This window comes from Tachyglossus aculeatus, chromosome 10 (genome assembly GCF_015852505.1).
Source record: "Tachyglossus aculeatus isolate mTacAcu1 chromosome 10, mTacAcu1.pri, whole genome shotgun sequence".
NCBI lineage: Eukaryota > Metazoa > Chordata > Mammalia > Monotremata > Tachyglossidae > Tachyglossus > Tachyglossus aculeatus.
Genome location: NC_052075.1, coordinates 5,728,656 through 5,741,980, shown reverse-complemented (window position 1 = coordinate 5,741,980; position 13,325 = coordinate 5,728,656). Strand labels below are relative to the sequence as shown.

General features: G+C 53.2%; 1 protein-coding gene across 1 annotated transcript in view; it reads right to left on the bottom strand.

Annotated features, from left to right (window-relative positions):
* Positions 1 to 13,325, bottom strand: part of IL12RB2 (interleukin 12 receptor subunit beta 2) — a 48,110-nt gene that overhangs the window by 1,964 nt on the left and 32,821 nt on the right. The window contains exons 8-13 of the mRNA XM_038753004.1: positions 8,689 to 8,920; positions 7,749 to 7,940; positions 3,896 to 3,994; positions 3,622 to 3,780; positions 1,852 to 1,989; positions 750 to 834 (exon numbers count right to left, since the gene is read on the bottom strand). Coding sequence (XP_038608932.1) covers positions 750 to 834; positions 1,852 to 1,989; positions 3,622 to 3,780; positions 3,896 to 3,994; positions 7,749 to 7,940; positions 8,689 to 8,920 — 905 coding nt within the window. The remainder of the gene's footprint in view (positions 1 to 749; positions 835 to 1,851; positions 1,990 to 3,621; positions 3,781 to 3,895; positions 3,995 to 7,748; positions 7,941 to 8,688; positions 8,921 to 13,325) is intronic.

Sequence of the window (13,325 nt, the reverse complement as noted above, 5' to 3'; positions counted from 1 at the left end):
GCAGACATATTCCCTGTCCGATTCCCGCAGGTGGGGCGTGCTGGCCCTTCTCCACCTTTCAGTAACCCAGTGCTTTCATTGCAGGGTTGGAACTCTTCTCTTGCTGTCCCTTTAACACTTTTGCGCCCATCTCTCTAATCTTAAAATACGGTCAGGCCTGCTAGATGATGATTGGATGCTTCTTGAGGGCAGAAAGCATGGCCACTCACTCTATTGTTCTCTCTTTAGTGCTTAGTAGCTTTCTGCATCTAGCTGGCATTGAATCAACTGAATAATTGAATAATAATAATTACGGTATTTGTTGAGCACTTACTATGTGCCAAGCACTGTTTTAAGCGCTGGGGTAGATACAAGGTGATCAGGTTGTCCCACGTAGGGCTCACAGTCTTCATCCCCAGTTTACAGATGACGTAACCGAGGCACAGAGAAGTGAAGCGACTTGCCCAAGATCACAGCACGCAAGGGGCGGAGCCGGAATTAAAACCCAGGCCCTTCTTAGGCCCAGGCCTTTGCTCTAGCCACTAGGGCCTGCTGCTTGTCCATACTCTTGTTTCTCTCCTGTCTTAAGAAAAATCACCTCGGGGTCTTTGACACCAGTCTTGATGGTATAGTCACAATGTCTACTCTCCTAAGTGCCTAATACAGCGCTCTGCCCTTAGTAAGTGCTCAATAAATACCACTGATGCTGTGAAACGCAGGGAAGAGTAGTAGCCCGTTTTGCCAAGATGCGTCCCGGCCTCCCAGCTTACTTGTGTCTGATCTGCTTCACGGAGAAAATTCCCACGGCCAGGACAGCGATGGACACCGTCAGTCCCACCAGGCTGCTCCGGTCGGCTGCATGGGAAAAAGGGGGAGATGGTCTGTCACCCTCGGCCTCCTGGCTGTACCCGGGGGCCCCCCTACCGCTCGTTCGAAAATAAAAATAACTTGCCTTAAATATTCTGGAGAGTTGGTCTGCATCCTCTAGCTGTGAATATTTTTATGCCCCTCTTCATCAGAGTGTGAGCCCAACCCCCCCAAATCCTGAGTTGGAGCGTGTCCAGTGCTCTGCACACAGTGAGGGCTCAGTAAATATGATTGAATGAATACTATCACTACTGCCATTCCATTAGAGGGCAAACTACAGGGCATGAAAAATGTCTGTTTTCCCCAAGCACTAGTCAGCTTGTACTTCCCAAGCGCTTAGTACAGTGCTCTGCACCCAGTAAGCACTCAATAAATACAATTGATTGATTGATTGCACTGGCTAGATGCTCAATAAATACCACTGCTTCGACCCAGCAGGTGATGGATGAGGGGCAGTACTAGAATAAAGCATCACCTCAGACCTTGTAAGACATCTAGGGACAAGACCACGCAATGGGGTCATGAACTCACTTCTTCCTCTATTAATGGCTCATGGTGATGAGGGTGATCCTTGCCCTTACTAAGAGCATTAGGGGTGGAGGAAAGGGCTGGGGTCCCAACAGCTGCTCGATACCACCTACCTCTAAGTGGGCGGGTGGGGTACTGGATGTCCATCTGGGACTGAAGGATCACGGCCAGACACGGACTTCAGTCATTGCACCACTGGTATTTATTGAGCCTCTACCCCGGGCAGTGAGTGCACTGCACTAAATGCCCAGGTTGGCTGAGCAAAGCGGCCCCCTCCCCTCCACCTTGTCCGGAGGGTTCGCCTGGGTAAACCTAAGGGCAGCCATCTGGGTGCCGGGAAGCTGTTGGCATTCTGGCTGGATGGCAGACTGGCAGTTGGAGCAAGCCTTGGGCAAGAGGGGAAGCGCTGTCTAGGCCCACCAGCCCCTCTGCGGATAGCGGCTGATCGTGCACCTCAGGGCTGTCCGGCGGTCTTACCCTCCAGGACCAGCAGCTCCTCATGCCCAGCGGGGCCCTCCCCGGCCTCCGTGGAGGCCGTCAGCCACACGACGTAAGCCACGCCGGGCGTCAAGTTCTCCAGCGGGTGGGAGTTCTGCGATGCCTCCGCAGGGATTTCTGCAATGGGGAGGACGTAGACAAGGTACAGGACCCGTGCCGCTGAGCTTACGCGTTTGAGAGAAGATGACAGCCCGAAAGGACCTGATACCTGCCCTCGAAGACCCTCGGGGGAGACCGACGCTACCACACATTACAGATCAGAGGGAGTAAGAGTTTACGAGGTACGGACACGGGTGCTGGGGGCGGGCATTGTGAGTAGCGTGGCCTAGTGAAGCAGAGTGGCTCAATGGAAAGAGCACGGGCTTTGGAGTCAGAGGTCACTGGTTCAAACCCCGGCTGTGCCAATTGTCAGCTGTGTGACTGGGCAAGTCACTTAACTTCTCTGTGCCTCAGTTGCCTCATCTGTAAAATGGGGATTAAGACTGTGAGCCCCCTGTGGGACAACTTGATCACCTTGTAACCTCACCAGAGCTTAGAACAGTGCTTTGCACATAGTAAGCGCTTAACAAATGCCATTATTATTATTATTAGTGTATAGAGCACGGCCCTGGGAGTCAGGAGGTCATGAGTTCTAATCCCGGCTCCGCCATTTGTCCGCTGTGTGACCTGGGGCAAGTCGCTTCACTTCTCTGGGCCTTGGGAACCTCGTCTGGAAACGGGGGACTGAGACTCTGAGACCACTGGGGGACAGGGTCTGTGTCCACCACGATTTGCTTGTATTCACCCTAGCACTTATACGGTGCCTGGCACATAGTAAGCGCTTAACAAATACCACAATTATTATTTCATTCATTCAATCATTGAGTGCTTACTGTGTTTACAGCACTGTACTAAGCACTTGGGAGAGTACAACATAATATGCTTGGGTGGCAAAAGTGATGAAGTGGCAGTTCTGGCCATTGAAAAAGTAGGAAGATTAGAAGTTAGCCGGGGAAAGCATCGTAGAAGAGGTATACAATTTCAGAAGTGCTCCAAGCAGAGGAAAGGGTGTGGTTCAACAGTGGGAGAGTTGGGGAAAAGGCAGTGAGTCGATCTGTTCTAGGGGAACGGAGAGTGGGAACTGGGGTGTACTGGGGAAAGGGTGGATAAATAGGCAGAGAAAGGTGATGAGTTTCTGCTTGATGAAGACAGGAATGATCCCTGAAGGATTCTGAGTCGTGGGAAGATATGACAGAGTGTTTTAGCAAAGTGTTTCAGGACGCACAGTGGAGTACGGACCGGAGAGAAGAAAAATCTGAAGGGAAGGAGGTCTGCAAGGAGGCCGATGCAGTAGTCTAGTTGGGATATGACAAGTGCTTGGAGTGCTTTGGTGGCAGTTTGGTTGAAGAGGAAGGGGCAGTCTGAAGATGTGAGGAATGAACAAGATTTGGTGACTGAAGGAATATAGGGGTTGAAAGAGGGCTCAAGGAGACTGCCAAGTTTGCAGGCTCGAGAGGTGGGGGTGGGTGTTGGTGATGTCAACAGTGATGGGAAAGTTAAGTGGAAGGAGAGGATTTGGGAGATCGGATGGAGTCCAGTTTAGGACATGTTGAGGTTCTGGTGGGACATCCATGTAGAGAGGGTGGCAGAGGAGGCAGGAGAAATGAGAGACTGCAGAGGAGGAGGGAAGTCGGGGCTAACTCTTCACCTAACCCGCCGTGTACCTCCCTGTCCGTCCGCCTCACCGTCCCCGGCCCGGGGTTTACGTACCAAAAACGAGAGGGGCAGAGGTTGAGCCCCGTTGGTGAACGTAGAGCCGGTAGCGGAGGATGCAGCCCATCTGCTGGTGGGCCGGGACGGCTGACCACGTCACCCACACCACCTTTCCTTGCGTCGTGGTCCCGGATACCTGGGGCCCGCTGAGCGGCACTGTGAGGGGGGGAGGGAGGAGAGACATGAGGGACGGCCTGAAGGTCTCCGTGGTGCCCTGGCTGGGAGGGACCAAGGGGAAAAGGTAGGCAGGGCGCGGGCGACAGTGACTCACCTCGGGAGCCGGTACTGCCCAGGACCGACGAGCAGCCCCCTCGGGCCCCGGCCAGGGCGTAGAGGCTGACGCGGTAGCACGTGTGTGGCCATATGCTCTCTGCGAGGAACGGGACAGACCAGTTAGCACCTCCCACCTCTGCTTCCCCCAGATCCCCTTTCCCCAAGCCCGGCGACCTGGGAGTCGTCCTGCCTTCAGGGAGGGGGATGGAATCAGATAGGCCCTTTCCGGCCAAAACCGGCACCCAGGGAAGAGGAGGACTCTCCCCCTCTAGACTGCAAGCTCCATGGGGACAGGGAATGTGTTTGTTACATTGTTAAATTGTTCTCTCCCAAGCACTTAGTACAGTGCTCTGCACACAGTAAGTGCTCAGTAAATACCACTGACTGACTGACCCCCTTCTTCTAATCCCAGGAAAGAAAATTTCCTTCCTCAGCTTGCCCAGGGAGAACTCGGAAAAGAAGAGACACAGGAGGTGGAACTCCTGTCACCCAGTTCAGGGAATCACGAGACTTGTGGGGGTTCCTGAAGTCAATCAGTCCAGTCCCTTGCTCCCAGGCAGGACACCACCTACAAATGCTGGACAAATTCTCCGGAATTAGGAATCGCTTTCCTGTGGCTTCAGAGATCAGAGGGCAAACGTGAGGCAGGGGGCTTGGATGGCTCATGGCCTTCAGGCTCTAAGAAAGCAGGGGAAAAGGCTACGGCTTTCCCCACTTTCTCCTTTCAACCCTAAAGTCCGAGTAGCCAGGGGCCTCTCGGACTGTGAGCCCCCTTTGGGACAGGGACTGGGTCTGCCCAAGAGTACTGTATCTTCCCCAGGACCTGACCCGCTTAGTACACACTTAACAAATGCCACAGTTGTTATCACTATTAGTCAGTGCCAGTTTGCCAGCAGCGCTTTTCGACAGCTTTCGGGGTGCCCGGGCCACGCTCACCCCCCAACGTCAAGGGACCAGAAGAGGTGAAGGGATTCTCACTCGACAACAATCTAACTCATCACATCTAACACCGAACTTCACATCTTCCTTCCTAAGCCCACCCCTCCTCCCTAGCTTTCCCATCTCTGTCTGCCCATCACAACCCCCCTCCCTGGGCCATTAGCCGCAACTTTGGTATTGTCCTCAACTCCTCGATGTCTTCCAGTTTTCACATCCAATTTACTGCCAAATCCCTCCAGTTCTTCATACGTAATAATAAATAATAATTGTGGTATGCGTTAAGCACTTCCTGTGTGCTAAGCACTGTCCTGAACACCGGGTAAGATACAAGATCATCAGGTCCCACATGGAGCTCACAGTCTAAGTATGAGGGAGAACAGGTAGTGAATCCCCATTTTGCAGAGGACAATGCTGAGGCACAGAGAAGTTAAGGGAGTTGCCCAAGATCACACAGCAGGTAAGTGGTGGAGCCTGAAATCACAACCCAGGTCCTCTGACTCCAGCCCATGTTCTAACATCTCCCGGGTCTATCCCTTCTTCTCTATCCAAACAGCTACCAGCTTGGCCAGGTTCTAGTCCCATCAGGGCTAGGCTGCTGAATCAGCCTCCTTGTGGCCTCCCTGCCTCCAGCCTCTCCCCACATCCAATCTATCCCACCTGCTGTGGCACAGAATGTCTTGGAGCATCACACACTTCGCCCCTTTCCTCAAAAACCTCTGCATCAAAACAACAGAACCCCCTCACACTCGACTTAAGGGCTTCTATGAGAAGCAGCGTGGCTCATTGGAAAGAGCCCGGGCTTTGGAGTCAGAGGTCATGGGTTCAAATCCCCGTCTGCCAATTGTCAGCTGTGTGACTTTGGGCAAGGCACTTAACTTCTCTGGGCCTCAGTTACCTCATCTATAAAATGAGGATTAAGACTGTGAGCCCCCCGTGGGACAACCTGATCACCTTGTAATCTCCCCAGCACTTAGAACAGTGCTTTGCATATAGTAAGCACTTAACAAATGCTATCATTATTATTATTATTATTATGCGCTTCACCCGCAACTGCCCGCTCAATCTCTTCACCTCTGACGCTAAACTAACAGCCTCACTCTCACCTCTCCCACCTCTGCCCTCTTACCCATGCTGTTCTCCCAGCTGGAACTTCCTTCCCCATATCCAACAGGCTACGACTCTCCCCACACTCAATGCCCTCTTAAAATCCCACCACCTCCTTCAATAAGCTTTCCCTGATTAGTTTAACACTCTAACCATACATACCGAGCAGCTCTCTCCTGCACATATATGTTATTCAGCTGTACATTCGATTACTTACCTGGGCTAGTCCATTTGTAAATACAGTTGTTGTGTGTGTGTGTGTGTGTGTGTGTGTCTGTGTGTCTGTGTGTGTCTGTGTGTGTGTGTGAGAGAGAGAGAGAGAGAGAGAGAGAGAGAGACCCTTTTGCTGTTTCATGATGGGAATTCCACATTGCCCAGTTTCTGTGTGATAATAATAATAATGATGGCATTTATTAAGTGCTATGTGCAAATAATAATAATAATGATGATGGCATTTGTTACGCACTTACTATGTGTCAAGCACTGTTCTAAGCGCTGGGGGAGATACAAGGTAATCAGGTTGTCCCACGTGGGGCTCACATTCTTAATCCCCATTTTACAGACGAGGTAACTGAGGCACAGAGAAGTTAAGTGACTTGTCCAAAGTCACACAGCTGACAATTGGCGGAGCCAGGATTTGAACCCATGACCTCTGACTCTAAAGCCATTGGAGGGGAGATAAGGACTCTTTCCATTGAGACACACTGCGTAAAAGCTATATGCTCTGTCCTCATCACACACACACACACACACACACACACACACACACACACTCTCTCTCTCCTCTCCACATATGTGAGCCCACTGTTGGGTAGGGACCGTCTCTATATGTTGCCAACTTGTACTTCCCAAGCGCTTAGTACAGTGCTCTGCACACAGTAAGCACTCAATAAATACGATTGAATATATACACACACATATATATATCCTTCCCTCACCCAGTCACCGCTAAACAACCCAGTCCTGATTTGAAAATATTTCCTGAAATTCTGTGCTCAGGTAGCCTCTGACCCATTCACTCCTAATTCATAGCCTTAGTGGCTACCCAGCTGGTATAACCTGTGTCACTTGTACCAGGGGAGAGCAGCATAGCCTAGTGAAGGAAGATCTGGACCCTAACCCTGGCTTTGCCACTTGCTTGCTGTGTCTCTGGGCCTCAGTTACCACATCTGTAACGTGAGGATTAACTCATCATCATCATCAATGGTATTTATTGAGCGCTTAACGTATGCAGAGCACCGTTTAAAACTCAATATGTCCAAGACTGAACTCATCTTTCCTCCCAAACCCTGCCCTCTCCCTGACTTTCCCGTCACTGTAGACGGCACTACCATCCTTCCCGTCTCACAAGCCCGCAACCTTGGTGTCAGCCTCCTCACCTCCTCCAGGAGGCCTTCCCAGACTGAGCCCCCTTTTTCCTGTCCCCCTCCCCATCCCCCCGCCCTACCTCCTTCCCCTCCCCACAGCACTTGTATATATCTGTACAGATGTATTACTCTATTTTACTTGTACATATTTACTACTCTGTTTTGTTACTGATGTGCATATAGCTGTAATTCTATTTATTCTGACGGTTTTGACACCTGTCTCCATGTTTTGTTTTGTTGTCTGTCTCCCCCTTCTAGACTGTGAGCCTGTTGTTGGGTAGGGACCGTCTCTACATGTTACCGACTTGCACTTCCCAAGCACTTAGTCCAGTGCTCTGCACACAGTAAGTGCTCAATAAATACAATTGAATGAATGACAGTGCTCCTGTTCCCCCCGCTGACCGTCACGGTGCCCTTTTGGCCCTCTGGCCACCCCAGTACCTGATATTACCGCCTTCAGCTCTGACGGGGGGAGTCGGAGCCAGCGTGGCCGGGGGAATCCGCCGCCCTTTGGGGGGTCCTCGTGCCACTCCAGGACATACTGGTCGATGGGCTTCAGGGGGTGCTCCCACAGCACGACAACACTCCTGGCTCCTTCGGCCTTCACTTCTAGGCGGCCGGGCGCCAGTGACCCTTGGGGAGAGAAACGTCCTCACAGGAAGACCAGAGCAATGCCAGCTCGGCCCTGGGGGCTCGGGGTGCAGAGCCCCAGGGCGTTTTCCATCCCAGACCTGCCAGGCCCGGGACGGGGCGCCTTGAGAAACGTGTCGCTCTCTTCGGGTGTCTTCTCCCCGTACCCCGAAAACGTCAGGCGAGGGGGCAGAGGAGGGAGAGAAAACCTTTTCCCCGCTAAGAAAAACTGGCACTTCTAGGGGAACGGGGGCCCTTCCTTCCATGGGGATCTCCAAGAACATTTCAGAAGCAGCATGGCATAGCAGATAGAGCCCGGGCCTGGGAATCCTGGTTCCACCACTTGTCTGATGTGTGACTTTGGGCAAGTCGCTTCACTTCTCTGGGCTTCAGTGACCTCAACTGTAAAGTGGGGATTAAGACCGGGAGCCTGATGTGGGACGGGGACTGGGTCCACCCTGATTTGCTTATATTCCCCTTCAGCGCTTAGTACGGTGCCTGGCACATAGTAAGCGCTTAAATACCACAATTATTATTATCATTGGTCTTGGTCAGCAGGCTTGGGGGGCTTTGATCGCGAGCTCAGCCGGAGGTCGGACAGAAGGCAGAGCAGTGGGCCTGGACAAGGGCCTCGGACTGCGGGCTCGGACAGCGTCCAGCCCGGCTGGCTGCTCTGCCGCGGGAGAAGCTGGTTTCAGGGGCTGGGCCGGCCTCCGGGGAAGGGAGAGGAAAAGGGCAGTGGTGGGGTTACCTGCGCAGCCCAGGTGGGTGATGTCGATGCGGGTGGGCGGGGAGCGACCTTTGGCATTCAGTGCCGAGACGGTGACGGTGTAGTCCCCTTTGGGGACGGCCCTGGAGCAGGAGTTGTGCTGGGTGAAGAAGGTCTCTGGCGTGGACGGGCCGGCTCCCTCATCCCCGGGCACTCCTTGAAACGTCACCTGGTATCGGAGGATCGTCCCTCTTGCCTCTGAAGAGCTCAGGTTCTGCAACAAAACCCACCCTACGTCATGTCCAGATCCGGGGCACTTGAGCGGGCCCCGAGCCTGGGATGGAAGAGAGGGGAAAGGGATAATAATAATAATAATGATAATGATGGTATTTGTTCAGCTCTTACTATGGGCCAAGCACTGTTCTAAGCGCCGGTCCAATCACCCGTCGCTGGTCCCAGCCACCTGACGAGCAGCCTTCGTCCAGGGGAGCCTCTAGACTGGAAGCTCCTTGTGGGCAGGGGTGGTGTCTGCCAACTCTTATTGCATTGTCCTCTCCTGAATGCTTGGTACAGTGCTCTGCACACAGAAAGCGCAGCGTGGCTCGGTGGAAAGAGCACGGGCTTTGGAGTCAGAGGTCATGGTTTCGAATCCCAGCTCCATCACGTCTGCTGTGTGACCTTGGGCAAGTCTCTCTCCCCCTTTCTCCCTCCTCTTCCTCTCCATCCCCCACTGCCTTACCTCCTTCCCTTCCCCACAGCACCTGTATATATGTATATATGTTTGTACGTATTTATTACTCTATTTATTTTACTCGTACATATCTATTCTATTTATTTTATTTTGTTAGTATGTTTGGTTTTGTTCTCTGTCTCCCCCTTTTAGACTATGAGCACACAGCGCTCAATAAATAAGATTGATTGGTTGAGCACTTACTGTGTGCAGAGCACTGTACTAAGCACTTGGGAAGTACAAGTTGGCAACATATAAAGATGGTCCCTACCCAAAAATGGGCTTTGCCCCGAATCACTCCCTTTGCTCTTCCCCCCTCCTCACCCCACATTGTGTGTGTGTGTGTGTGTGTGTGTGTGTGTGTGTGTGTGTAATTATAGTGCTTACTGTGTGCAGAGCACTGTACTAAGTGTGGGAAGTACAAGTTGGCAACATATAGAGAAGGTCCCTACCCAACAATGGGCTCACAGTCTAGAAGGGGGGAGACAGACAACAAAACAAAACATGTGGACAGGTGTCCAAATCGTCAGAACAAATAGAATTAAAGCTATTTAATTCTGCACTGTCTGCTACTGGCAGACAGTGCAGGAGGTGGCATCATTGGGCTGATCTCCACTGGTCCATTGTTCCCCCCAGAGACCCGGCTGGGGTCCCGGCCAGCTACAGAGAAGCCTGGCTGGTATCCAGTCCCATGGGATGTCACTAGACTGTAAGCTCGTTGTGGGCAGTGAATGGTTCTGTTTATTGTTCTATAATAATAATAATAATAATGGTATTTGTTAAGCGCTTACTATATGCCAAGCCCTGTTCTACGTAAGTACTGGGGTAGGTACAAGGTAATCAGGTTGTCCCAAGTGGGGCTCCAAGTGGGGCTTAATCTCCATTTTACAGATGAGGGAACTGAGGCCCAGAGAATAATAATAATAATAATAATAATAATAATAATAATGGCATTTATTAAGCACTTCCTATGTGCAAAGCACCGTTCTAAGCGCTGGGGAGGTTACAAGGCAATCAGGTTGTCCCACGGGGGGCTCACAGTCTTAATCCCCATTTGACAGACAAGGTAACTGAGGCCCAGAGAAGTTAAATGACTTGCCCAAGGTCACGCAGCAGACAAGTGGCAGAGCCTGGGTTAGAACCCACGTCTCCGCTTCCCAAGCCCGGGCTCTTTCCACTAAGCCACGCTGCTTTTCTACCCTGGTACTCTCCGCAGGCGGTTAGTGCAGTGGTCTGCACACAGTAAGCGCTCAATAAACGTGAGTGAGTGCCAGGCCGGTGCGGGGTGGGGGCTCAGATCTGCCCGGCCAGTGTCCTCCTGCTGCTGCTGCTGCTGCTGCTGCTGCTGCTGCTGCTGGGCGGGGTAAGGCCGGTACGACGGTGTGTGTGCTGAGGGCCGGACTGTTGGCGGGGGCCCTGCCCAGGGCCCGGCCGGCCCCCTTACGGGAGGGAGGGAGGGAGGCAGGGAGGCAGGGAGGCCGGGAGGCCGGGAGGGAGGGAGGCCGGTTAGAGAGGCCCGCTCCCCTCCCCTCCCCCTGGCGGCCCTCCCGGGCATCGTGGGGCCGGCAGCCGCAGCCCAACCGGGCGGGGCGGGGGAGGAGGGAGAGGGAGAGGAGAGGGAGAGGAGGAGGGGGAGGAGAGAAGGAGGAGAGGGAGAGGAGGAGGAGAAGGGAGGAGGGGGAGGAGGAGGAGGGACAGGAAGAGGAGAGGGAGAAGAGGAGAGGGAGAGGAGGAGAAGGGAGAGGGAGGAGGAGGAGGAGGAGGGAGAGGGAGAGGAGGAGGAGAAGGGAGAGGGAGAGGAGGAGGAGAAGGGAGAGGGAGAGGAGGAGAAGGGGGAGGAGGAGGAGAGGGGGAGGGAGAGGAGGAGGAGAAGGAGAGGAGAGGGAGGAGGAGAAGAGGAGGAGGAGGAGGAGAAGGGGGAGGAGGAGGGAGAAGGAGAGGGAGAGGAGGAGGAGAAGGAGAGGGAGAGGAGGAGGGAGAAGGAGAGGGAGAGGAGGAGGGAGAGGAAGAGGAGAGGAAGAGGAGGGAGAGGAGGGAGAGGAGCAGGAGGGAGAAGAGGAGGAGGGAGAAGAGGAGGAGAGGGAGAGGAGGAGGAGGACAAGGGAGGAGGAGGAGAAGGGAGAGGAGATGGGGACGAGGGAGAGGAAGAGGAGAGGGAGAGGAGGAGGAAGAGGAGAGGGAGAGGAAGAGGAGAGGGAGAGGAGGAGGAAGAGGAGAGGGAGAGGAGGAGGAGAAGGGAGAGGAGGAGGAGAAGGAGGAGGGAGAGGAGAAGGAGGAGGGGGGAGAGGAAGAGGTGAGGGAGAGGAAGAGGAGAAGGGAGAGGAGGAGGAGAAGGGAGAGGAGGAGGAGAAGGGAGAGGAGGAGGGAGAGGAGGAGGAGAAGGGGAGGAGAGGGAGGAGGAGAAGGGAGAAGAGGAGGAGGGAGAGGAGATGGGGAGGAGGAGGAGGGAGAGAAGATGGGGAGGAGGAGGAGGAGAAGGAGAAGAGGGGGAGAGGGAGAGGAGAAGGAGGAGGGAGAGGAAGAGGAGGGAGAGGGAGAGGAGGAGAAGGGAGAGGAGGGAGAGGAGGAGGAGGGAGAGGAGGAGAAGGGAGAAGAGGAGGAGGGAGAGAAGGAGAGAAGGAGGAGAGGGAGAGGAGAAGGAGGAGGAGGAGGGAGAGGAAGAGGAGAGGGAGAGGAGGAGGAGAAGGAGGGAGAGAAGGAGGAGAAGGGAGAGGAGGAGGAGAAGGGAGAGGAGGAGGAGAAGGGAGAGGAGGAGGAGAAGGAGGGAGAGGAGGAGGAGGAGAAGGGAGAGGAGCAAGAGGAGAAGGGAGAGGAGCAAGAGGAGAAGGGAGAGGAGCAAGAGGAGAAGGGAGAGGAGCAAGAGGAGAAGGGAGAGGAGCAAGAGGAGAAGGGAGAGGAGCAAGAGGAGAAGGGAGAGGAGGAGGAGAAGGAGGGAGAGGAAGAGGAGAGGGAGAGGAGGAGGAGAAGGGAGAGGAGAAGGGGGAGGAGGAGGATTCATTCATTCAATTGTATTTACTGAGCCCTTACTGATGATGATGAAGGTATTTGTTAAGCGCTATGTGCCAAGCACTGTTCTAAGCGCTGGGGTAGCTACAAGGTAATCAGGGTGTCCCACGTGGGGCTCACAGTTTTAATCCCCATTTTACAGGTGAAATAACTGAGGCACAGAGAAGTTAACTGACTTGCCCAAAGTCATACAGCTGACAAGTGGTAGAGCCGGGATTAGAACTCACGACCTCTGACTCCCAAGCCCCTGCTCTTTCCACTAAGTCACGCTGCTTCTCTGCACTGTACTAAGCGCTTGGAAGGTACAATTCGTCAACAGATACAGATAATTCCTACCCAACAACGGGCTCACAGTCTAGAAGCGGGGAGACAGACAACAAAACAAGTAGGCATTAATAGCATCAATATAAATAAATAGAATTATATATATATACACATCATTAATAAAATAAATAGAATAATAAATATGTACATATATATACACATATGCTGTGGGGCGGGGCGGTAGAGCAGAGGGAGGGAGTCTGGGCAATAGGGAGGGGAGGAGGAGCAGAGGAAAAGGAGGGCTCAGTCTGGGAAGGCCTCCTGGAGGAGGTGAGCTTTCAGTAGGGCTTTGAAAGGGGGGGAAGTGTGCTAGGAGGAGGAAAAGTATATATTCCAAGTTCACTTGGTGCAGTAGACTGTCTGAGACTTAGGTAAGAGACAAAAAAACAACCTATTCCCCACCCCAAGAAGCATCCCAGAAGGTAGGGAAGCAGCATGGTCTAGTGGAAAGAGCACATGCTTGGGAGTCAGAGGACTTGGGTTCTAATCCTAGATCTACCAGGTGCCTGCTGTGTGGCCTTGGGCAGGTCACTTCTATGTGCCTCAGTCTCACCTGAAAATGGGGATTCAATACCTATTTTCTCTCCTATTTAAGACTGTAAGCCCCATGGGGGATCTG